The following is a 25291-nucleotide window of genomic DNA, read 5'->3' on the forward strand; positions in this document are numbered from 1 at the left end:
ACGATGATTGGCATAGATATGGTTGGAAGAGCCTGTTTCTGTGCTGTACGACTATGATTCCATGTTCCCCTCCATCTCGCTAACCATCCTGTCATGGACGTATATTGCCATGTCTTCAATATTTGCTAATCCTGGATTTCTTTACCTAGAAGAAGTTCTATTTCATTAAGACATGTAAAAATTAAAAGAGAAAGGTCATTGCCACTTATGTAGATTAAGTAGATTAGGGCAGTAAATTATAACATTCGTAACATTAATTACATCCCAACATCAAACTAAACTCCTGGTGCCTGTAAAACTGTATATTAGTTGCAGGATAATGCAGATGTTCGAAATTTTATATTTGATTTTGTTTCATTTTATGCTCATTCTTGTATTTGCTGTTGACTCTTTCTAAGCTGAAAAACTATCGAACAATCTGGTGGAGAATTGTCAGTTCAAAGAAGACACAGTAACTTCAAACCCAAAGGATATCAGCCTAAGAAATTACTGGAAATTTGCAGAAGAATTTTTGCATAGGATAGAGACATTAGAAAAACAGCAAGAGGTGGTTAAATATTTAAGCAAAATATAATTAGATTTTCTCCTTTTTTAATGAAAAACGTGTTTGTATAGTTCTACTTAATAAGATGTTCCGAATGCTCTTCATGTTATCAGAACAAAAATGATTTGTGGGCCTGAAAGAGACATTCGAGTAAATGTCTAAAAGAGGATAGATTTTAATTAAGAGAGAGAAGAGGGCATTGACGAGGAGTTCCAGAAATAAGGACATGAAAACTGAAGCTACGGTCACCAAGAGTACGGTAAACATAAACGTGGCAAGGGAAGGTGGATGCATGATTGGAGAAACACATTATTTGAGATGTAAATAGAATCTTATGAAGTTAGAACAAGTGTGAGAGGCAAGGCCTAGGTTGAATTGAATCAACGTTTGAAAAATGTAAATTAAAGTTCTGCTGGGGTAGTAGTTTTATGTAGAATTACTTACACCGGAATAATAGTTGAATGGGACGGGTGTGAGTTAGGAATTAGAGTTTGGATGACCTTGGGGCAAACAGGTGTGGTTATTATTCTCATTTCTTTTAATTATCAGATTATTACTTATTTGTGAACTTGTACAGTGAGTTTAGGAATAAAAAGATTATGGAAATATTTTAGGAAACATTGAAACTTATTTTAAATATTTTCCCAGCTCCTCTAGGTTTTTTTTGTTTCTGCTGTCTTTGGCCACTCACATCTTGCAGCTGGGACATTTGGGAAAATGTCATTCTTTCCTGAACAAGTCCTGTATCATCACGAGGCAACTTGCTCTGTCTTTGTTCAGAGCCAGCTCTTCTCCAGAGTATTGTAGTACTCCACTTTGTTGGAGTTGGTACACTATTCCAAGCACATTGAATTCTAGGTTCTTGTCTGTTTAAAAAACGTTACGTGGGCATGAGATATTTCCCATTTTTCCCCTTAAAATTATCGGATAATAATTCATAGTTACATTACTTTGAATAATACTAGTCCAAATTACTATTCTTTAAGTGTGATGAAGGGGAGAAGAAGCATCATGGTCCAATCTTGTCCAATCTCTACCAATGTAAGCACCCCTGATGCTAAATAGTAACCAGAAGTAGAGAATAGTAAATAATAACCAGAGTGATTTCGCGGCACCACACCACACTATCCTCAGCATTCTTTTCCTCACTGTTACCAGCAGTAACAGTTTTCGATTCCAATTCATACAGTAGCTAAAGTCAGATCAGATAACTGTAATAGAATCGACCCTGGTAACTTAGGGACTCTGCATTGTAGTGTCACAGTAAGCAAGACATCCATCTCCTAGGCTGTTGGTAGAGCTATCATAACACCTGATTAACGAGCAGTCATGTGGTACTTAGCTGCAGGTTCTGTGTTAATTAACTATTTTGTATAAATATTCACACTTTTTTTTCATTAACTCTCCCAAACCCAGCTTACCAACAACACTGGAGACGTGGATGTACGTCGTGCAGCTGCACCACCGACTTCGCATGCATACCCAAAATTTCAGTTACATGATTCATTGCTTAGAGGAATGAACCAGATGGCGAAAGATGAAGAAGGTGTATCAATGAAACATTGCAGAGAACAGCAATCCGTGGATAAACCACGCATGGATAGTACGAAAATAAAAAGATGTGAAAAAAAACAGGATTTTACCCCAGCAAAAAGAAAACTAGATTTCGGCCAAGGAGTAACTGGATACAGGGAGGAAGATACTATTATTCCAACATTCAGCTTATCCTGTTCTGGAGCTGAAGAAAATAAAAATCAGTACCGGGATCAGCAGTTAATGGTGTGGCACTTATTTAGTTCACCTTAATTATTATAACATTTTAATTTGTACTATTTTGTGTTCATGTAATAATACATGTGGGTAATATTTTCCCAATTCTTTTCCCGCCCTCCTCCATTTGAGGCCAATTTTCATTCTCATTGCTGTTTTGAATAGAATTTACAGAAGGGAGTTTTGGATGCAATTCCCCTTCTAAATTTGTTTAATAATTCTCTATAGGAGGGCCCTTCCTTCAGTGATAATCATTGCAGTGGGATGGTAAGGATCAAAAAATAGGATGGGAGTTGTAAGAAAATGTAACAACTTACATTATGAAATTTTGTTTTCTTACACTGGCTTTGGTCTCCCAACGACTCTAATTTGCTACCCTTTTTTGTCCTTATGCATAGAATGATGCTAATGTGCAAGATTGAAGGCTTCTTGCCTTTCCCTAACAAATTCAACTGCCCATTCTGAAAGTGTGAGCCATGGATGCAAGTTGGAAGATTATTTTGACATTTTGGTATTGAACTAAACCTGAACTACTCTGTCCTGTGTAATGTGCGTCTTGGCTCATTTTCCTATATAGCATGCTCGATGGCAATCATGTTTGAGGGGTTAGGCTAATTTTTCTTGCTTTGCCAAATAGCACTTGCACGAAGTGCAGTTGGTCTACTTTGGCCCAGCTGAGGCAGATCACACCATTAACATATAGCTTGAGTTACTCGGGGGTAGCCAATTACTTAATATAGAACATGAACCACATTGGTTCAAGATGGCAGCTTTTTATCTGCTTCTCGACCTTGGCAGCGATACCTACATCCAAAAAGAATCTGAAATATTCTTCTTATGCTTTAGTTATTGAAAACAAATGTCATTACATTGTAAAATAATGTACCTTGCATGTTATATTTTATATTGTAGGAAAAAGTCAGGCGACAAATATTTGTGGAAGATGATGTTTCACAGGAAGAAATTGGAGAAAATATCAAAGCATCTCAGTTTGGTAACATTAAAGCTGATCAAATAAATGTTAACATCAAAGCTAGGAATCTGGATAGTCAAAAGCACAATATGAGCAATGACACAGCTCGCAACAAAGGGCCTCAAGACATCTCTGATGCTTACAATAGAAATGGGTTTCCGGAAACTAATCAGCAGCATAGCCCAAAATCTTTGCTTATGACATGTAGAAAGGCTACCAATCAAACAATGAGTGTGCCAGAACCTATAGTGCCAAGAACAGATGCATCAAAGGAAAAGCAAGAATCCAAGGACAAGCAAGATTTTGAACAGAGACATGTCACTGATTGTGATGAGTAAGTAGAAAAAAGTCACGTCATTTAAAAGATGTAAAGAAAACTTGCAAAGCTGTAAAATAGAAATCTAAAGAAAGACATGCGACAAACCTGTCAGCACCTGAAAGGGAAAAATGTATTAGACTCAAAAGGTTGGTCTTTAATACTAGTCAGTTAAAAGTACTACAATAATTAGATTGAAAGATACAAAGAGATGGAGTAACTCAGCGAGTCTGGCAGCATCCCTGAGAACAAAGATAGGCGACTTTTCAGATACCAAATCGATAATAAGATTACATCAAATTATTGTGGAAAGGTTTTTTTTTAAACCAGCATCTGCAGTTCTGTGTTTCTACAATAATCAGATATAATTAGTTCATACTATTGATTGTGAAGCCTTTTCAAAATGGCCATATCAATATTACACTTGATATTCCCTCAAATGTGCATTCCTGGGATGTCCTGAGGACATAGGAGATTAGTGGGCAAAATTAGGGCACATGGTATTGGGGGTAGGGTACTGACATGGATAGAAAATTGGTTGACAGACAGAAAGCAAAGAGGGGATAAATGGGTCCCTTTCGGAATGGCAGGCAGTGACCAGTGGGGTACCGCAAGGTTCGGTGCTGGGACCCCAGCTATTTACGATATACATTAATGACTTAGACGAAGGGATTAAAAGTACCATTAGCAAATTTGCAGATGATACTAAGCTGGGGGGTAGTGTGAATTGTGAGGAAGATGCAATAAGGCTGCAGGGTGACTTGGACAGGTTGTGTGAGTGGGCGGATACATGGCAGATGCAGTTTAATGTAGATAAGTGTGAGGTTATTCACTTTGGAAGTAAGAATAGAAAGGCAGATTATTATCTGAATGGTGTCAAGTTAGGAGGAGGGGGAGTTCAACGAGATCTGGGTGTCCTAGTGCATCAGTCAATGAAAGGAAGCATGCAGGTACAGCAGGCAGTGAAGAAAGCCAATGGAATGTTGGCCTTCGTAACAAGAGGAGTTGAGTATAGGAGCAAAGAGGTCCTTCTACAGTTGTACCGGGCCCTGGTGAGACCGCACCTGGAGTACTGTGTGCAGTTTTGGTCTCCAAATTTGAGGAAGGATATTCTTGCTATGGAGGGCGTGCAGCGTAGGTTCACTAGGTTAATTCCCGGAATGGCGGGACTGTCGTATGTTGAAAGGCTGGAGCGATTGGGCTTGTATACACTGGAATTTAGAAGGATGAGGGGGGATCTTATTGAAACATATAAGATAATTAGGGGATTGGACACATTAGAGGCAGGAAACATGTTCCCAATGTTGGGGGAGTCCAGAACAAGGGGCCACAGTTTAAGAATAAGGGATAGGCCATTTAGAACGGAGATGAGGAAGAACTTTTTCAGTCAGAGAGTGGTGAAGGTGTGGAATTCTCTGCCTCAGAAGGCAGTGGAGGCCAGTTCGTTGGATGCTTTCAAGAGAGAGCTGGATAGAGCTCTTAAGGATAGCGGAGTGAGGGGGTATGGGGAGAAGGCAGGAACGGGGTACTGATTGAGAGTGAATGGCGGTGCTGGCTCGAAGGGCTGAATGGCCTACTCCTGCACCTATTGTCTATTGTCTGTCTATTGACATTAAAGAAACTTTATGGATATTGGAGGATTGAGATGTAGAAATTTGTCCTCCATTGACTTGAGTTGCACCAGATTTCAGAACCAGAGTTCAACCCCTGCACATTTTGTACTTGATGCATCATAACCCGACCAAAGGTGAAGCATCAAAGGTTCTCTATTCTTACATAGATATCTTGCACATAGCATCTGGTTGCTCATATTTTATGAATATCAGAGGCACTGCAGCAAACATTAAACACCCTGCACCCTGCAGTGAAGTAGGGCCACTAGTGGCATGGGATTTGATCAGGACAAATGATTATGTGGGACAGCAACATGGAAGATTGGCCTATCCATTCTCTCACGTTTCCTTCATCTCCGTGGCAGCTTTTTATGCAGCTATCCAGTGGCTGCCACAGGAGTGCTCTTTCAAGGTGTGACACTTTTCCTGGTGAACAGATGGGCAAACACGCAAGAGTTTGGAACTTTCCATGCAACTCCTATTAGGGACCACACTAATTATTTCTTAGCAGAATTCTTAAATGTTTTTGTTTGTCTAATCAGATGTTAGCACAATATGCAGTACATGTTTCGTGACTAAAAGAAGAAATCCAATTCCTCTGCAACAAAATTAAGATAACAGGAAATGACGTCCATGCAGAAAATGTGTGCAGATAATTGATCTCTGTCATCAAGCAGAATTTCTGTAATCTAGTGCTGATTTTTAATCTTTGTAGATTTATGATACTTTCTTAAGTTCAAATTAACTTTTACAAAGTTCATGATTGTTTTTCCTTCCACAGCCACGAGCTATTCAAAATACCTGCACTGTGTAGAAGAAAACAGAAAAACATGGGTAAGGAGCACTTCTCATCCAAAACAGAATGACAGTAGCATGACAAAACCCTTAAATCGAGAGTACAGATAAGTCAATATTTTAGATGATAATTACAGACATTAAGAGTAGATCATATATGTCCATCTATTATGAATTATAGGAATGCATTAACATGCTATACATGTATACTAATTGCCCAGATCATGACAAATTCTAAGTTATATTTCTCAATAAAACTTACCTAAGTAAACTATTGAAAATGCATTTTGATAACTGCATCACATTGCATTGAACCATAGTGAATATTTGTCTGAGGTAGCTTACTTGGCAAGGAAGTAGAAGTTTTGGTATCTATTTGATATGAAAGGAAAAATTGGCTGAAATTCTTGCTGCTAAGTGATGGCAGTCTTGGAATGTTTGGACGATTCGGCTCTGCATCCTCAGGGCACTGAAACTTATTATTATTGCTCTCACATCTTGCGTGAGATCAGGAAAAGGAATCATTCTGCTCTATATGGTTTTGCTACTTAATATTTTAACTGACTGAGCAGCTGATATCTTATTCTTAGGCTGCACCACTGGGTATAATATAGTACTAGATCTAGAGGGAGGAATGAAGATGTATCTAGGAAATGTATATTTTATCTACCCATTGTAGAATAAGCACGTAAGAAATAGGAGCAGGCGTTGAAGGGTTCCGATCCAAACCGTCACCTATCCGTGTTCTCCAGGGATGCTGTTTGATCCGCTGAGTTATTACAGCACTTCAATACTTTTATACCCCATTCTCTTTCCAACAAAAAACTTCAATTCGTTTGCCTTTCTAAATACTTACTGTACCTGCATGCCAACTGATTGTGTTTCATGATCGAGGCCATCCTGAACCCTCCCTCCGTTAAGCAGCATTCTGTAGTTTCTATTAGTTTAAGCAATATTCTGCGTTTCTATTCTACCAAAGTAGATAAACTGCCTGGCATTTTTTTGCCTATTCATCTATCCTGTTGCTGTCTCTGTTCAGACTTCTTGCATTCTCCCTATGACTTCTTTGCCAGAAAAGCTTGGAAACAATACACTCTATCTTCGGATAAGTAATTACATAGATTCTAGGTAGTTGAGGTCCCAATGCCATGAGCTTTTATTTTGTGCATGTGCACCTTATTGAATGTCTTCTACAAATTTAAATTCTTTTGGTTTGTCATTTATCAAAACTATATTCGCTTTTTTCAAAAATCCAAAATAATAGTCTGTTCCCGATTGATTCCATAACACATATTCTTCTAACAATTTTCCTGAATACACTCCGCATATTTCCCCGCAGCTATCTTTGCCAAGTCTCACAACTTCTGCTTTTATCTCTGACCTTCGTTCCATCGATTTGTCTATCAAAACCTCCCTTGCTTGTTCCCACCTATTACTCGCCATGCTCTTGCTTCTCCCCTCTTCTAACTTTCTTCACACCATCTCCCTACAATCGGTGTGAAGAAGGGTCTCAACCCAAAATGTCACCTTTCCATGTTCTCCAGAGATGCTGCCTGCCTGAGTTACTCCAGCACTTTGTATCCTTTTGTACATTAACCAGTCTCTGCAGTTCCTTGTTTTTACAGGCTACCTTTGCCACTTTGATTTATCTAAATTATATGGCGATGAAAGTCTCCCATTGTTAATGCATTACTTTTTCTTGCAAGCCCTATTATTTCTTGATTTGTTTTCTGCCCTATAATTATAGCTTCTTTTAGGGAGCCTGTAGACTGTTCCCAACATTGAGTATAAGAAAATAACTGCAGATGCTGGTACAAATCGAAGGTATTTATTTTGCCAAAATGCTGGAGTAACTCAGCAGGTCAGGCAGCATCTCGGGAGAGAAGGAATGGGTGACGTTTCGGGGTGATCAGTCTGAAGAAGGGTCTCGACCCAAAACGTCACCCATTCCTTCTCTCCCGAGATGCTGCCTGACCTGCTGAGTTACTCCAGCATTTTGTGAATATGTTCCCAACATTGAGATCTGTTGCTGTTTCTTATCTTCACCCAAACTGATTCATGATTTACAGAGCCAATATCATTTGTCACTACTATGCTGATCTCTTGTGCAAAGTTAAGTATCTAATTTCTGCCTATATTTATGAGATGGAGAACCTGTCAACAAATTATGAATCTTTTCATTTCCTAAATTAAATATTAAAATATATGTTTTAATTCACTATTTTTATAGATCCATTGTTTCTGTGTTCAGACCTAATTGATAAAGAAATTAGTGGTAACCTCACCTGTTCCGTACCTTCACTTAATGTTGGCCAAGATTTCAGATGTTCAGGTATGTATCCAAAACTCTTTTGTTTTATCTTTACCCACCTTAATATATACTATGTTTTAAGTGTTTGCAGTAATTTCCACGAGTCTCTTATCCCCTCATATTTTGTAAACTGGTTAATAGATACTAAATTATCTGATAGAATGGATTAAATTAATTTATCCATTATGTAATAATGGGGCCACTTTTCTTGGTTAGCAGTGCACCTGGGGAACATTTAGAAAGATCAGGAAAAAAAATCCATGATCTCATTTCCCCATCCCATTGCGTGACCCAAAATTGAAAAGCAGCTTGATTAAGATTCACTGAGATGTGGTCAACCACCAAAGAAACCCCACAATTTCCCCTTTCCTCGTCCCATCTCCCAGCTGAGAAGCAGTGAATCAAAACTGTGGTAGTCCCTTGTAAACATAGTAAGAAAAAACTGAATGCTCAAAATATATGTACAATTAAAATACATTTAATAATACAGCATGTAATAAAATAATAGAATAACTAATTTCTGTCTATGTTTTCTAATCAATATTATGCACTTTACACCAATCTGCTAATAAATTAATAACTTTTGAAAATTGCCAAGGTACAAAATTATTTCTAAATATATATGTGTCCTTGGGCTAGGAATTAAAACCATAAGAGATAGAACATAGAACAGATCCTTCAGTCAACCATGTCTGTGCTGACCATGATGCCAATTTCAACTGCACATCTGTCTGCACAAGACCTATATCCTTCCATTCCTTGCTTGTTCATATGCTTATTTAAATGCTCTTAAATATCACTCCTCACAGGACAATTCCACTACCCGAGTGATCCAATGATCAATCTGTTGAACCTTTTTGCAGTGAGAGGGGCCCACCCTGTCAGATTCTTTCTACAAGGGTGGAGTCCCACTCTCAACACATGCTGCCCTCAGGGTGGATGTGATGAGGATGAGAAGATTAGCCACTCCTTTGTGTACTGTGTATTTGCATAAAAGTTCTAGAATAGGATGCAAGGATCCTTGTTGAGGTTCATCATGAGCAGCTGCAAAACAGAATTTGCTAATCTAAGGGCGGTTTCCAGGAATGCGTACTGTCAAACACGAAGTGCTGCCAGAAGATCATCAACTAAGTGCAAGGTGCATTTGCAGTACAATGAGCTAGGTGCAGGAGAATACTACCGACTTGCACATTTAAGGTTGCAGCAATACATGCTGGCTCTGTGCACCAACACAGAGGGGTTTGGGGGGAAGGACTGCAGTCTAATGTTCTTCTGCCACTAGATATTGAGGGGCTAAACCTGGTCCATCACAAATACTGACCTTCGCACCATCGAAAAGATCTTCATATGAGGTGCTGCCTCAGAAGGATGGCCAGCATCATCAAGAACCCACACCACCCTGGCGACACTCATTTTGGTCCTTCCAATGGGAAGGTATAGGAGTGTGAAAAACATGACCACCAGTTTCAAAAACAGCTTCTTCCCAGCAACCATCATGCTGTTGATCACTGTATAACACTAAACTTAGCAACTATGATCTACTGTAGACTTTATTTTGCTTGCACTACGGACTTCAGTTTTGCACTATTCTAGAACAATCAGACTTTTGAACAATACACAACACTAACCTCAACAATGAACTATGGACTGTATTTGATTTCACACAGGAATTTTGTTTTTTTTGCACTAGTATTAGGTTTATTAATTTATTGAACTTTTGTTTATTATATAGTGTCTATGTATATTGTGTTTATATGCCTGTTAAGCTCTACAAGTTCAAAATTAATTGTTCCGTTTTCATACAAACGACAGTTAAACTTGACTTGATTATTGTTAATATTTCTGGGAAACTCCTTACTCAATATATTTCATGAATAATTGCATGGCATCGTTTTTTGGTAGTCTGACCGCACATTCTGGCATCATAACCAACGAGTAATTACTTAAATAATCTTATTAGTTGAACAAGGCATTTTTTCAGTTTTCAATGCTCTTTATCCAACAAAATAAATTTTAATTTCTGATGAGTACAAGGATCAGTCGTTGACTTAAAAGAAACATGCCGATTTGTTTAATCCTCAATAGGTTGTTCAACTGTAGCAGCATCCTTGAACAGTAGGAATTTCAGCAAGATTCTTCAGGCTTGCCCCAACAAATGTGATCGACATAAAGTGATACAAGAGTGTGAGGATAAATATAAAAAGGAGCTTAAGAAGTTACTAGCCAGTAACATTAACAAAACTGACAGAAGTAAGTAATTAGTTTATCATCCCTTAAAATGGCAACAGGCTGTATTCATAAACATATTTATACAGCTAAACTGTTGCATTGTCAACATGTGCAGGAAATCCAATGGGAAGATGGGAACCATTAGAAAAGTGATCAAATGCAGGTGTTATAGACAATAGACAATAGGTGCAGGAGTAGGCCATTCAGCCCTTCGAGCCAGCACCGCCATTCAATGCGATCATGGCTGATCATTCTCAATCAGTACCCCGTTCCTGCCTTCTCCCCATACCCCCTCACTCCGCTATCCTTAAGAGCTCTATCCAGCTCTCTCTTGAAAGCATCCAACGAACTGGCCTCCACGCCCTCCATAGCAAGAATATCCTTCCTCAAATTTGGAGACCAAAACTGCACACAGTACTCCAGGTGCGGTCTCACCAGGGCCCGGTACAACTGTAGAAGGACCTCTTTGCTCCTATACTCAACTCCTCTTGTTACGAAGGCCAACATTCCATTGGCTTTCTTCACTGCCTGCTGTACCTGCATGCTTCCTTTCATTGACTGATGCACTAGGACACCCAGATCTCGTTGAACTCCCCCTCCTCCTAACTTGACACCATTCAGATAATAATCTGCCTTTCTATTCTTACTTCCAAAGTGAATAACCTCACACTTATCTACATTAAACTGCATCTGCCATGTATCCGCCCACTCACACAACCTGTCCAAGTCACCCTGCAGCCTTATTGCATCTTCCTCACAATTCACACTACCCCCCAGCTTAGTATCATCTGCAAATTTGCTAATGGTACTTTTAATCCCTTCGTCTAAGTCATTAATGTATATCGTAAATAGCTGGGGTCCCAGCACCGAACCTTGCGGTACCCCACTGGTCACTGCCTGCCATTCCGAAAGGGACCCATTTATCCACACTCTTTGCTTTCTGTCTGTCAACCAATTTTCTATCCATGTCAGTACCCTACCCCCAATACCATGTGCCCTATTTTGGCCACTAATCTCCTATGTGGGACCTTGTCGAAGGCTTTCTGAAAGTCGAGGTACACCACATCCACTGACTCTCCCCTGTCAATTTTCCTAGTTACATCCTCAAAAAATTCCAGTAGATTTGTCAAGCATGATTTCCACTTCGTAAATCCATGCTGACTCGGAATGATCCTGTTACTGCTATCCAAATGCTCAGCAATTTCGTCTTTTATAATTGACTCCAGCATCTTCCCCACCACTGATGTCAGACTAACTGGTCTATAATTACCCGTTTTCTCTCTCCCTCCATTCTTAAAAAGTGGGATAACATTTGCTATCCTCCAATCCACAGGAACTGATCCTGAATCTATAGAACATTGAAAAATGATCTCCAATGCTTCCACTATTTCTAGAGCCACCTCCTTAAGTACCCTGGGATGCAGACCATCAGGCCCTGGGGATTTATCAGCCTTCAGTCCCATCAGTCTACCCAAAACCATTTCCTGCCTAATGTGGATTTCCTTCAGTTCCTCCATCACCCTAGGTTCTCCGGCCCCTAGAACATTTGGGAGATTGTGTGTATCTTCCTCAGTGAAGACAGATCCAAAGTAACGGTTTAACTCGTCTGCCATTTCTTTGTTCCCCATAATAAATTCCCCTGCTTCTGTCTTCAAGGGACCCACATTTGCCTTGACTATTTTTTTCCTCTTCACGTACCTAAAAAAACTTTTGCTATCCTCCTTTATATTATTGGCTAGTTTACCCTCGTACCTCATCTTTTCTCCCCGTATTGCCTTTTTAGTTAACTTTTGTTGCTCTTTAAAAGAGTCCCAATCCTCTGTCTTCCCACTCTTCTTTGCTATGTTATACTTCCTCTCCTTAATTTTTATGCTGTCCCTGACTTCCCTCGTCAGCCACAGGTGTCTCTTACTCCCCTTAGAGTCTTTCCACCTCTTTGGAATAAATTGATCCTGCAACCTCTGCATTATTCCCAGGAATACCTGCCATTGCTGTTCTACCGTCTTCCCTGCTAGGGCCTCCTTCCAGTCAATTTTGGCCAGCTCCTGCCTCATGTCTCTGGAAAAACCTTTGCTATACTGTAATACTGACACTTCCGATTTTCCCTTCTGCCTTTCCATTTGCAGAGTAAAACTTATCATGTTGTGATCACTGCCTCCTAACGGCTCTTTTACCTCTAGTCCCCTTATCAGATCAGGATCATTACACAACACTAAATCCAGAATTGCCTTCTCCCTGGTAGGCTCCAGTACAAGCTGTTCTAAGAATCCATCTCGAAGGCACTCTACAAACTCTCTTTCCTGGGGTCCATTTCCAACCTGATTTTCCCAGTCTACCTGCATGTTGAAATCTCCCATAACCACCATAGCATTTCATTTTTGACATGCCAATTTTATCTCCTGATTCAACTTGCACCCTATGTCGAGGCTACTGTTTGGGGGCCTATAGATAACTCCCATTAGGGTCTTTTTACCCTTACAATTTCTCATTTCTATCCATACTGATTCAACATCTCCTGATTCTATGTCACCCCTTGCAAGGGAATGAATATCATTCCTTACCATCAGAGCAACCCCACCCCCTCTGCCCACCTGTCTGTCTTTTCTATACGTTGTGTACCCCTGAATATTCAGTTCCCAGCCCTGGTCCTCTTGTAACCATGCAAATGCACCACTTTCCTTTCATTCTTCCAAAGCAAAATAGACAACATCTACAGCACCTTAACCACCAACGCACCTGCTCCCCCTCAAACCACCTGCCCCCCCTTATCCTGTCAGCCCCTGCCTCAGTTCTCCCCAATCTCCACCACCGACCTCTCTGACCTCTTCACAGGAATAAAAACTGCCACCTGCTCTCTGGACCCCATCCCCTCCAGCTTTGTCAAGGCCTGCCTTTCTGCTCTCTCTCCACTTATCACTGCAACAATAAACTCCTCCCTGTCCACTGGCATCGTCCCGCCATCCCTCAAAATCGCTGCTGTCACCCCCATTCTGAAAAAACCTGGTCTAAACCCTGACACCCCAAACAACTTCAGACCAATCTCCAACCTACCCTTTCTGTCCAAAGTTTTGGAACGTGCTGTAGCTTCCCAACTAAAATACCACCTCTCTACCAATAACCTGTATGAAACTTTCCAATCTGGATTCCGCTCAAACCACTGTACTGAAACTGCGCTCCTCAAAATCACAAACGACATTCTCCTCTCCTCCGACGCTGGCAACCTCAACATCCTCATCCTACTTGACCTCAGCGCCGCCTTTGACACCATAAATCACTCCATTCTCCTCACCCGACTTGAAACCTCCCTTAACATCACCGGCACAGCCCTATCCTGGTTCAAATCTTACCTCTCTGACAGACACCAATTCATCTCCATTAACAACTGTAAATCCCCCACCGCTCCCCTCCCCCAAGGTGTCCCCCAAGGCTCAGTCCTTGGCCCCCTCCTCTTCATCCTCTACCTGTTTCCCCTTGGTCAATTAATCCGCCGTCATGGTCTCAACTTCCACTGCTTCGCCGATGATATCCAGCTCCTCATCTCCACCAAGTCAATCTCCTCCACCACACACTCTACACTGACAAACTGCATTACTGAAATAAAATCTTGGCTTCAAACAAACTTCCTCAAACTCAATTGCAACAAATCTGAAATCATCATCATTGGTCCAAAAATGCTCACCAAATCCACCCAAAACTTCATCCTCAACATTGATGGTCTCCCAGTATCCACCTCACCTCACATCCGGAATCTTGGAATCATCCTTGATCAAACCCTCTCCTTCGACAAACACATCAAACACATCACAAAGACAGCCTTCTTACACCTCAAAAACATTGCCCGTCTCCGTCCATCCCTCTCCTCCACAGCTGCAGAAACCCTCATCCACGCCTTCATCACCTCCCGTCTGGACTACTGCAACAGCCTCCTCTATGGCGCACCCTCAAAAATCATCAATAAACTTCAATACATTCAAAACTCCGCTGCCCGTCTACTCACACACACCTCGATCCGTGACCATATCACCCCCGTCCTTTATAAACTCCACTGGCTCCCCATCCCCCAGAGAATCCAGTACAAAATCCTCCTCATAACCTACAAAGCCCTCCATAACCTGGCCCCATCCTACCTGACCGACCTCCTCCACAGGCACACTCCCACCTGCACCCTCCGCTCTGCCGCTGCCAATCTCCTATCCCCCCACATCCGGACTAAACTCAGATCCTGGGGGGACAGGGCTTTCTCCATCGCTGCTCCCACCCTATGGAACTCACTACCCCAAACCGTTAGAGACTCCCCCACACTCACCACATTCAAAACATCGCTGAAGTCTCACCTGTTCAGTACTGCCTTCAACCACTGAAGGTCACCTCACCTTCTGTCTCCTTTCTCTGTTCATTTATTTATTTACTTATTTATCTATTTATTAATTTCCCTATGTTCTCAAAATCTCTGTAAAGCGTCTTTGAGTATATGAAAAGCGCTATATAAATAAAATGTATTATTATTATTATTATTATGTCTCAGTGATCCCTACAACATCATGCTTGCCCATGACTAACTGAGCCTCAAGCTCATCCACTTTATTTTTTATACTACGCGCATTTAAGTACAACATTTTAACTTCTGTATTTACCTCCTCCCCTCTCACATCGGTCACAATTGGCCCTGCCCTTAATTTATTTTCCCCTCTAGAACTTCTGTTCCCATTCTTCCGAGAGTCTTTTGCAATATCTCCTGTATTCCCTTTTTTTTTTTACCTCATCTTCATATTCACAATTTGTTAACCCCCTCCCCCCCACTACTTAGTTTAAAGCCACAGGTGTCACACTAGCAAACCTGCCTGCCAGAATGTTTGTCCCCCTGCTGTTAAGATGTAACCCGTCCCTTTTGTACAAGTCACCCCTAGCCCAGAAGAGATTCCAGTGGTCCAGAAATTTAAATCCCTGTTCTCTGCACCAGCCCCTCAGCCATAAATTCATACCCTCTATCTCTCTGTTCCTGGCCTCACCAGCACGAGGTACCGGTAGCAGTCCAGAGATAACCACCTTCGACGTCCTACTTCTCAGTGTTTTTCCCAACTCTCTAAACTCCCGCTGTAGCACTTCCTTCCTCTTCCGCCCGACGTCATTCGTGCCCACGTGCACAACGACTTCAGGTTGATCGCCTTCCCTCACTAGGATTTTCTGAAGCCGGTCCGTGATGTGTTGAACCCTGGCACCATGGAGGCAACAGACCATCCTCAAGTCCCTCCTGCTGCCACAGAATCTTCTGTCCGTCCCTCGGACTATGGAGTCACCGACCACTACGGCTCTTCCTGACTTCGGTCTCCCCTGTCGAGTATCCTTGCCAACAGGTCCGCCACTCGGACTGGAAACGTCTTCTGCCCCGACAGTTCCCAAGAGGGTATACCTATTTGCAATAGGCACAGCCACTGGGGTCTCCTGTAGTCCTCGTCCACTCCCCCCTGAAACAGTGTTCTCGGGGGGAGGAGGAGGGAGGGGGGGGGAGGAGGAGGGAGGGGGGGGGAGGAGGAGGGAGGGGGGGGGAGGAGGAGGAAGGGGGGGGGAGGAGGAGGAGGGGGGGGGAGGAGGAGGAGGGGGGGAGGAGGAGGAGGAGGGGGGGGAGGAGGAGGAGGAGGGGGGGAGGAGGAGGAGGGGGGGAGGACGGTCTCTAGATTTCTGTCCCCCTTCCCATGCCCATCCTCCTCTATTAAACATTTTCATCCACCTCCCCTTTCTGTTCCATCGATCTACCCACACCTTCACCCACCGGATCCCCCTCTCTCCCATCTGGTTCTGATTCCATCTGCCCCTCACCTCTCTCTTGATTATTGCCATTATCAGCTTCCTTATTGATCAGATTCCATCACTGATAGCCTTTGCGTTTCCACATCACCATCCTAGCTGTCTCCACCTTTACCTTCCCCTGGCCCCTTCTATCTTTTGTGGAGTTTGGAGTCCGAGATAGGACCACCTATCATCCACCTGCATTTGTGTCCCAAATCTGCCGCTCCAACTTTCTGGCTCTATCTGTTTTTAGACCTGGAAGGATCAAGGGCCAAGGTGAGAAAGGTGGAACAGCATATTTAGTTTAAGTGATTAGCCATGGTCATTTTGAAAAGCATAATGGGCTTGAAGGGTTCAATGGCATACTGCTCCCACTATGTTTTTAAATTATGGTGATTGTGTTAATCAAGATAGTAGAACTCGTTAATATATTTTATACATTATCTCCAAATACATTATAACATTATATTGTTTTATTTTGCAGATTTTTTTTTAACTCCAATCAGAAGAACAACATCTTGTATCACAGATTTCCACATTAAGCAAACAGATTCTATGAACTTAGCAAAAACACCTACAAAAGATTTCCACTTAAAAAGTGAGTATGGTTCTTGATTCTGGGACCTTCATTATACTTTTGAGGTTTGTGCTTAAGTTAGTTCAGCTGTGTTGTAGAAACAATTACATTAAGAATGCCATGTTATAAAGAAGAAAACTCTGAATGAAAAAACACGTTGGTTAAGAAAGAGACAGTTACCCTGGTTCTTTGCTCATTTACATTCATTCCCCTTATAAAACTCTGGTGTTTCTTGCAAAGGCAGGTTAAGTGCTATTTCTTAGATTGAGCACCAGTATTCAAAAGCAATGAAAAGGAGCAAATAATTAGTGGCCATCAGTCAATGCAGATTCAGTCAGAACAGATTCTGAAGGGGAAGGAGGTAAATACATCGAGGCCACTGTAATTAATTTTTATAGGTGTAACAAAGGCTTTACTTGGATGGACATGAGATGCAGCACCAGGCAATAGTTTTGGAGTTGCAAGGTGACAACGCTTTTCTGTGGAGCACTTTCAGGGGAGCAGTTTCTCCAAATATGTGTCTAATTTCCAGCAAAATAAATCTTTTTTCTGCTTCAGGGGCCTTGTTGAATGGGCCTTTTTATCTTTGCTATGGCTGATGGTGTTTATATTAAGGAAATCTGACATTTTTCTTCCTCTTGGTGTTGACTGGCCTAGATGACACTTCCTTCATCCTTGACTCCTTTGGGGTTGGTCTTTGGGCGCTTGGGCCTTGGATGTTCTTGACAACACTGAAGAACACTCACATACCTTGGTTGTTGGCATGTTGTTAAGACTCGTGTGCTCTCTCTACTCACCATCTGTTCATCAGATCATGTGTTTTCCATCAAAAGACACATTCGCTCAGATTCTCATGGCCCTATTTGAATCTATATACATCTAACTTTAAAATAATCAATTGTTTCTGTCATGCAACTAAACTAAAAGATGGTATTACATCTCCTTAGAGAGTAGTCGCAAGTGATGATTATGTATATTCAGTATCAATGCATTTGGATATTGATTTTGCATTTCCACTCAAACATCAGAGGAGTAGGTAATATTAGAAATCATATGATGCTGTGGGAAACATATGATAGATTTGAACTGCATGTATTAAAATGTTTATATGTGAACTTTCAATTCCCAATTTTCATGCTGTCAAAAATATTCACTCTTTTCCCACTGAAAGCAATTGTTTTTTTAATTAATGGCCAATTAATTTTCCAATTTGTTGTACATGAAGGACTAAGACAAAAACTATTTTGGGGCAGGAAGAAACTGAGAAAGCAGCATGGTGAAGAGAAGCCTATTAAAAGTGAGAAAACCAAGGAAGAAATGAGAAATGGGTGGGAGATATTATAAAGGGTCAAGAAAGGTGAGGGGTGGGAGATGGAAGAGAGCGAGGGAAATGGGATTAGCATCAGTGCACAGTCAAAGCAGTGGCATTACGTAAAATCATGGCTGGTCTGATTATAACCTCAACTCATTACTCTTAAGTCCTGCAGTAGCCTTTTACCCACTTCCTTGTCAAGTTTTTATCTAGCGCTGCTGAAAGAATATTCATAGACAGTATTTCTATCTGCCTTTGAGAAAGCGTGTTCCAAAGACTGATGCTCTGAAAGAAAATATTTTTATTTATCGCTGTTTTCTAATAGGTGAGCCCAAAGTTTTAAGTAGTTTCCCCCTTAAATCTTTTTCACAAGACAAGCAGCCTATTGCAGTGATCAGGCCAATGCATTCACTTAATTTTTTAAATGAATCATGTACCTTGACATCAGGAATCCACATCTCAAGAGCTCTGAAGTCTCTCACCGTTCAGATAAAATGCACAGAGCATCTGCAGACTCCTTACATGCTTTTTATTTTCCTGCTAAAATTAACAGTTTCATTTTTTTTCATATTATACTGCAATTGGCAGATCTTTGCTATTTCATCAGCAATTAGTGACGAGCAATAAATATTGGTGTGGTCAGCAACACTGGTAGCTTAAAATTGTTTAACCCTTTTGAAGACATTTTCCTAAGTTTTTTATCCAAAGACAATATCTTCTTTTTGGGAATGGTCACTGAGGATAATTGTAAAGTAATGGCTGTGTTATGGAAATAGCAAGATATTTTTTACAAAATGCAAATAATATATAGGACATGAAGTTAAATGTCACCTTGACTGCTTGGCAATTTGAATTCATTTTTTTAATCTGCAAGTATCTGCAAGTAATCTGCAAACTATAGAGCGGAGGTGCAGAACCTGGCGGACTGGTGCTCGGAGAACAACCTGTCCATAAATACCACCAAGACCAAGGAGCTGATCATCAACTTCCGTAGGTCACATAACGGGGAATATGCCCCGATCTCTATCAACGGGGACAGTGTGGAGAGAGTGACCAGCTTCAAGTTTCTGGGCACTCACATTTCGGAGGACCTAACATGGTCCAATAACACTGCTGCGCTGGTCAAGAAGGCACAGCAAAGACTGTTCTACCTAAGAACACTGAAAAAGTCTGGTCTACCCCAACAGCTGCGGACGACCTTCTACCGCTGCACCTTAGAGAGCATCCTAACGCATGGCATCCCTGTGTGGTACCTCAGCTGCACGGAGGCAGAAAGGAAGGCTCTACAGCGGGTAGTCCATAGAGCTCAGAGGGCCATCGGAACACAGCTACCAGACTTGGAGGGCATCTACAACACACGATGCCTCAGAAAAGCCACCAGCATCCACAAAGACTCTTCACACCCCTGCAACAGTCTGTTCGAACTCCTTCCATCGGGCAGACGATACAAGGCCTTCTACGCCCGCACCTCCAGACTCAGGAACAGCTTCATCCCCAGGGCCATAGCTGCTATGAACCGGTCCTGCTGAGCCGGATGGTCACAACGCATAGATCAACTTGCACTTTACCCTGTCTAAAACTAAAACTGTTACAATTGTTTCGTTGGGTTGCTGTTGTTTAAATTACTTAAATTATTGCATCGTATGGGAGGCGCATTCCCAATCTCGTTGTACCCCTGGGTACAATGACAATAAAGATATATTGTATTGTATTGTATTTAAAGTTGCAAAGATTCAAATGGTTCAAACACATTCTTTCGGAAGGAAATCCTTACCAATCTGTGACTCCATTCCACAATCAATGTGATCAATTCTGAACAGTGCTCTGAATAGCCCAGCAATAGTACCAGTGATAATTGACAATGGGCTTCAACAAACTAAACGGCCAAAAGCATTTTTTCTTTTCCTTTATTTCCAACTTCCCACATCACTGCTAATAAGAGAAAAAATGTACATTGTGTGCAGGTTTTCTTTTGCCACCAATAAAGAAATCTGCATCTGACATTATCGCTTTCCCCAGACAGCAAAGAGAGGCTACAACTCAGTTTAAAGCAACTATCAAAAAAGGTCATGCAAATTGTGAGAAAATGCAAACAAAATATTCAAATCAGTAAAGCTATATGTGGTGGTATATTTTCCTATATCAAATTCTGATTAAACTTTCTAATAAAGTTAATGTTCTGTTAAATATTCTAAATTGAGAACTTGAATACATAGTTTTGGTGTAGTTTATTAATGGATCAATTAATTAATTATTAATTAATCTGAGAAATGGCAGGTAATCACAAAGATTTCCTGATACGAGTTCCCAATGTAGAAAATACACAAATCTAGAAAGTAAAGGTCTGTGGTTTTTCCTTCAGATTTAATTGATTGTTTTATAATTTTAATGATCATTAAAGGTAGGAATTTTAAGTGATCTGTGACTCACTATGTAATCAATAGATTATTGAACAGAGTATAAAAGCTAAGTGGTGACTACCATCAGAGCAGCCTGTAAGTACACTGCACTGTTCGAACCATTCATCTTGCAAGGGATGAAGATGAACACTTTGGAAATCATTTTCCTGACCTTGTTATGATAATGCAATGAAGTGGGACAGCAGCCCAGCTGCTGCTTTTAAAGCTAAAGGTAACTTAGACTTTATTGCCAAAATTTAAAACTCACATCAGAAAAAAAGAGGAATCTAAGTTTGAAGAGAGTCATTGAAGAGAATCAGACATTTCTGCAGCATGTCCCTTCCTCACCCCTGCTTATATTTACCACAGTCTTTCTGTATTGTTCCACCCCCATTGAAATGTGAAGGACTCGCACATTGTTCTGAGACACTTGCTTCCCTTTATCCAACAATCCATGCATTGCCTATTGCCTTCCCTGCAATGTATTTATCTTTTTTTTCCACACAGCTGGCATTTTATTTGATTCATAAACAACCTTCAATAATATAAAAAGAAAATTCTGGAATTAGCAGTTCTGGCAGCATCTGTGAAGAGATAAAGAGTTAATGATTCAAGCAATGGCCTTTGATCAGAACCAGAAACAGTTAAAAAATAAGTGCATGTTAATTTGCTGAGAAAAGGACTATGTGGAGATAACAAAGGGAATGCCAGTGATTGGGTGGAGACCAGGAGATAATGAAGGATGCAAATTGTGATGACTTGCAGATGATATGTCTGGTGGAAATGTAAACAAAAGGAGATGAAGGGGAACAGGGGAGTAAAATATGTGCTGGAAATCTAAACTAATTGAAATATTCTCAACATTTGTAGCATTTGCTTTTCAATTGCTTTCCCATAATCTTTATTCCTGTCTGCCTTGTTTGTCCATCACTTCTTTAACAATCACCCCTAATAGATTCATTTGTAACATAATCAATTCCAGACTTGACTGCAGTATTACAGTACCCTCTTGGTTAACCTCTCGCCTATCATGCATCGTATCCAAGTTACTCGTCATTCCGATAATAGTTGACTTACTGGATAATTTCCACTCCCACTATATGAAAGTTTAAAAAAAAATTATGCCCCCATTATGCCCCCTGCCCTGCCTTTAGACGTGCCTTTGGTTTCCCGAATCGCTAGAAATGCCTCCTTAAACCTCCTTGAAACTCACCTCGTTGACCTGGCTTTTAGTCATTCCTCTGATTATATTCCTCTGTGGATTGATGTCAGCTTTTTTAAGAGATCTGATTTTACTTCCTTAAAGTGCCTTGGGACATTTCTCTGCATTAAAGGCACTTTGTAAAACTGCTGTTATGCCCCCATGAGAGGTCTTGCAGTTATATAATTTTGTTCGTCTCTGGTTATGCACGAATGATTCATTCATGTATGTTAGACTGCTCAGATTGACAATTTTCTGGAAGTCAATGCATTATTTATAACAATGTGAACTGGACTGTGATGAACCTCTGATATTTCAGTGGAGTAACAATTTTGGCAGTATTTTTTGGCTCTTCATATTGTCTGTGGTTTTGCATCACCAGAAATAACCCCTATCTTTAATATTCTGATGCCACATTTGTATTAGTAGCTGCTCTCTGAGACTGTAGGTAGGTTCTTTCACTATTGAAGAGGCTTTTGGGGGCAGGGAGAACAAACGCCTCCACAGATAAATGCAAATGGCTCTTGGACTTACTTTAATAGTCATTCTCTCCTCCTTTCTCAAAGTCCTTGACCTTTGTTAGATGTGGTTGCAAATGTGCTTCCAATTCTGTTTTTTTAATCAAAGTTAATTAATTTTATTTACCTCAGTCTATCTAGCCCAAGAAAACGAAACCTTTTCTACTTCTGAAGTTATTTCCTTCACTTTATTTGCTACAGCTCTTACCTTTGCTTCTCTCCCTCCCATAGCTTTCCTAACAGATGCACAGAATATCTGTCTCTAAGCATCACTGGTGGTGGTCAGTAACTTGTGTTTATTACCTTTTATCACTGAAGGAGATAAGAAATCAAAAGACATGATCATTTACGCAACTTTTGTTTGTTTACATGGTAAATTAACTGACTCAAATCATTTCTTGCGGTTTAAAAAATTAGAGATGTTTTTGAGAACCTGTTCGCCTACCGCCACGACCGGTCCATGGATGATGCCATTGCCCTAACCCTACACGCATCTCTGGAACACTTGGATAAGAGAGACACCTATGTCAGACCATTATACCATCTAAGCTTATCACCAAACTCATGGCACTTGGTGCCAGCACTCATCACTGCAACTGGATCTTTGACTTCTTGACCAACAGACCCCTATCAGTGAGGATTGGGGACAAATCATCCTCTACGATAATCCTCAATACTGGTGCTCCATAAGGATGCATTCTCAGCCCCCTTCTTTACACCTTGTTCACCCATGAATGTGCAGTCATGTACAAATCTAATTCAATTTTCAAATTCGCAGACTACACCACCATTGTGGGCCATGTATCATATAATGATGAGACGGAGTACAGGAAGGAGATCGAGATCCTCAACTCCTGGTATCGAGACAACAACCTCTCAATGTCAGTACGACCCTAGTTTGCATTGACGGTGCCGAAGTAAAGATGGTTGAAAACTTCAAATTCCTAGGAGTCGATATCACCAACAACTTCTCCTGGATTACCCATATTGAAGCAACGACCAAGAAAGCACACCAATGCCTTTACTTCCTGAGAATGCATAGGAAGTTTGGCATGTCCCCAACAACTCTGACCAACTTCGACAGATGTACCATAGAAAGCATTTTATCAGGATTCATCACAGTTTGGTTTAGGAACAGCTCCATCCAAGACCACAAGAAATTGCAGCGAATTGTGGACGCAGCCCTAGACCATCACACAAACTATTCTGTGTTCAATCCCTTCTATTGACTCCATTTATACCTCACACTACCTCGGTGAGGCCAGCAGCATAATCAAGGATGAGTCGCACTCTGGACACTCCCTCTTCTCCCCTCTTTTATCAGGCAAAAGGTGTAGAAACACACACCTCCAGATTCAGGGACCACACTGAACTACTATCAATGTTATTGGTGACCTTTGGACTATCCTTAATCAGACTTTGCTGGCTTTACCTTGCACTAAATGTTATTCCTTTATTATCTATACACTGTAAATGGCTTGATTGGAATCATGTTTTGTCTTTCTGCTGACTGGATTGTTGTTCGTCCTTCGGGTTCGAAGATGACCATAACTTTACTTTCAGTTGGAGGGTTGGTGACTGTGGGTCCGGAAGTGACTGGTGAGGCCAATCTGGGCCCGGAAGGCACGCCCACACGTAGGACACAAGTGAATGGCTGCTGCAGTGGAAGTGGAGGTAGCCCGGGCCTTGCGAGTGGTGCGTTTCCTCTGGGCCTCTGCAGTGCATCTGTCCTCTGCTGCACGGGCTCCTGTGGTGAGCTTGCTATGCCAGGTTGGACGGTCCAGAGCAAGGGACTGAGGTTGCTGAGGTTGATGTCCAAGTCTTTGAGGGACACTTTGAGGCAGTCCTTAAACCATTTCTTCTGTCCTCCTACTGAGTGCTTGCCCTGACACAGTTCTCCATACAGAAGCTGTTTTGGAAGTCCTCCCGGGCATTCTGACAACATGGCCTGCCCATCTGGCTTGGGCTTTCCATAGGAGGGTGTGGACGCTGGGGATTCCGGCCCGTTCCAAGTCTGTGTCGGGAATTTTGTCCTGCCACCTGATGTAAAAGAGTCTGCGTAGGCAGCTCAAGTGAAAGTGGTTGAGCTGTTTGGCATGTCTGCTGTAGACAGTCCAGGTCTCACTGGCATAGAGAAGAGTGGCGAGTACCACTGCACGGTAGACCTTCAGCTTGGTGGTAAGGCTGAGTCCTCTCTGCTCCCAAACATTCTCACGGAGTCGCCCAAAGGCAGCGCTGGCCTTGGCAATCCTGTTGTTGACCTCAGCGTCAATGTTCACCACTCGAGAGAGTGTACTACCCAGATAGGTAAAGCTGTCGACTGCCTGTAGATTCTGCCCCTTCACCGTGATGTGTGGTTCCCGGTAGGGCTTTCCACGCGCGGGCTGGTCCATAACTTCAGACTTTTTGGTGCTAATGGAGAGACCAAAGTTGTCACAGGCCTGTGAGAAGCAGTCCATTTCTTGCTGCATCTTCTGCTCTGTGCTTGCGTTGAGGGCGCAGACATCAGCAAACAAGAAATCTCTGATGATGGTCTCCTTCACCTTTATAACAGCTTGCAGGCGCCTGAGGTTGAACAGCCTGCTGTCAGTCCTGTACCTGATGTGTATTCCATCCTGGCAGTCACGGAAGGCATCAGTCAGCATGGCAGAGAAGACCATGCTGAAGAGTGTAGGGGCAAGAACATAACCTTGCTTCACGCCGTTTGTCACTGGAAAGGCTTCCGACTCGTCTCCATCATCTAGCACTTTCACCATCATGCCGTCATGGAACTGCCGGACAATCGTGATGAACTTGCTGGGACAGCCAAACTTCTGCATTATCTTCCACAAGCCATCTCTGCTGACAGTGTCGAAGGCCTTTGTCAGATCGATGAAGGTCATGAACAGGTCGCTGTGCTGCTCTTGGCATTTTTCCTGGAGTTGGCGTGCAGCAAATATCATGTCG

The 25291-nt window shown here is 41.7% G+C and overlaps 1 protein-coding gene across 1 annotated transcript in view; it reads left to right on the forward strand.

Annotated features, from left to right (window-relative positions):
• Positions 1-25291, forward strand: part of LOC144594339 (telomere repeats-binding bouquet formation protein 1-like) — a 49311-nt gene that overhangs the window by 10597 nt on the left and 13423 nt on the right. The window contains exons 5-11 of the mRNA XM_078400717.1: positions 399-547; positions 1961-2323; positions 3227-3621; positions 5998-6050; positions 8242-8343; positions 10408-10572; positions 16823-16936. Coding sequence (XP_078256843.1) covers positions 399-547; positions 1961-2323; positions 3227-3621; positions 5998-6050; positions 8242-8343; positions 10408-10572; positions 16823-16936 — 1341 coding nt within the window. The remainder of the gene's footprint in view (positions 1-398; positions 548-1960; positions 2324-3226; positions 3622-5997; positions 6051-8241; positions 8344-10407; positions 10573-16822; positions 16937-25291) is intronic.

The sequence above is a fragment of the Rhinoraja longicauda genome, chromosome 6, assembly GCF_053455715.1.
Source record: "Rhinoraja longicauda isolate Sanriku21f chromosome 6, sRhiLon1.1, whole genome shotgun sequence".
Classification (NCBI taxonomy): domain Eukaryota; kingdom Metazoa; phylum Chordata; class Chondrichthyes; order Rajiformes; family Arhynchobatidae; genus Rhinoraja; species Rhinoraja longicauda.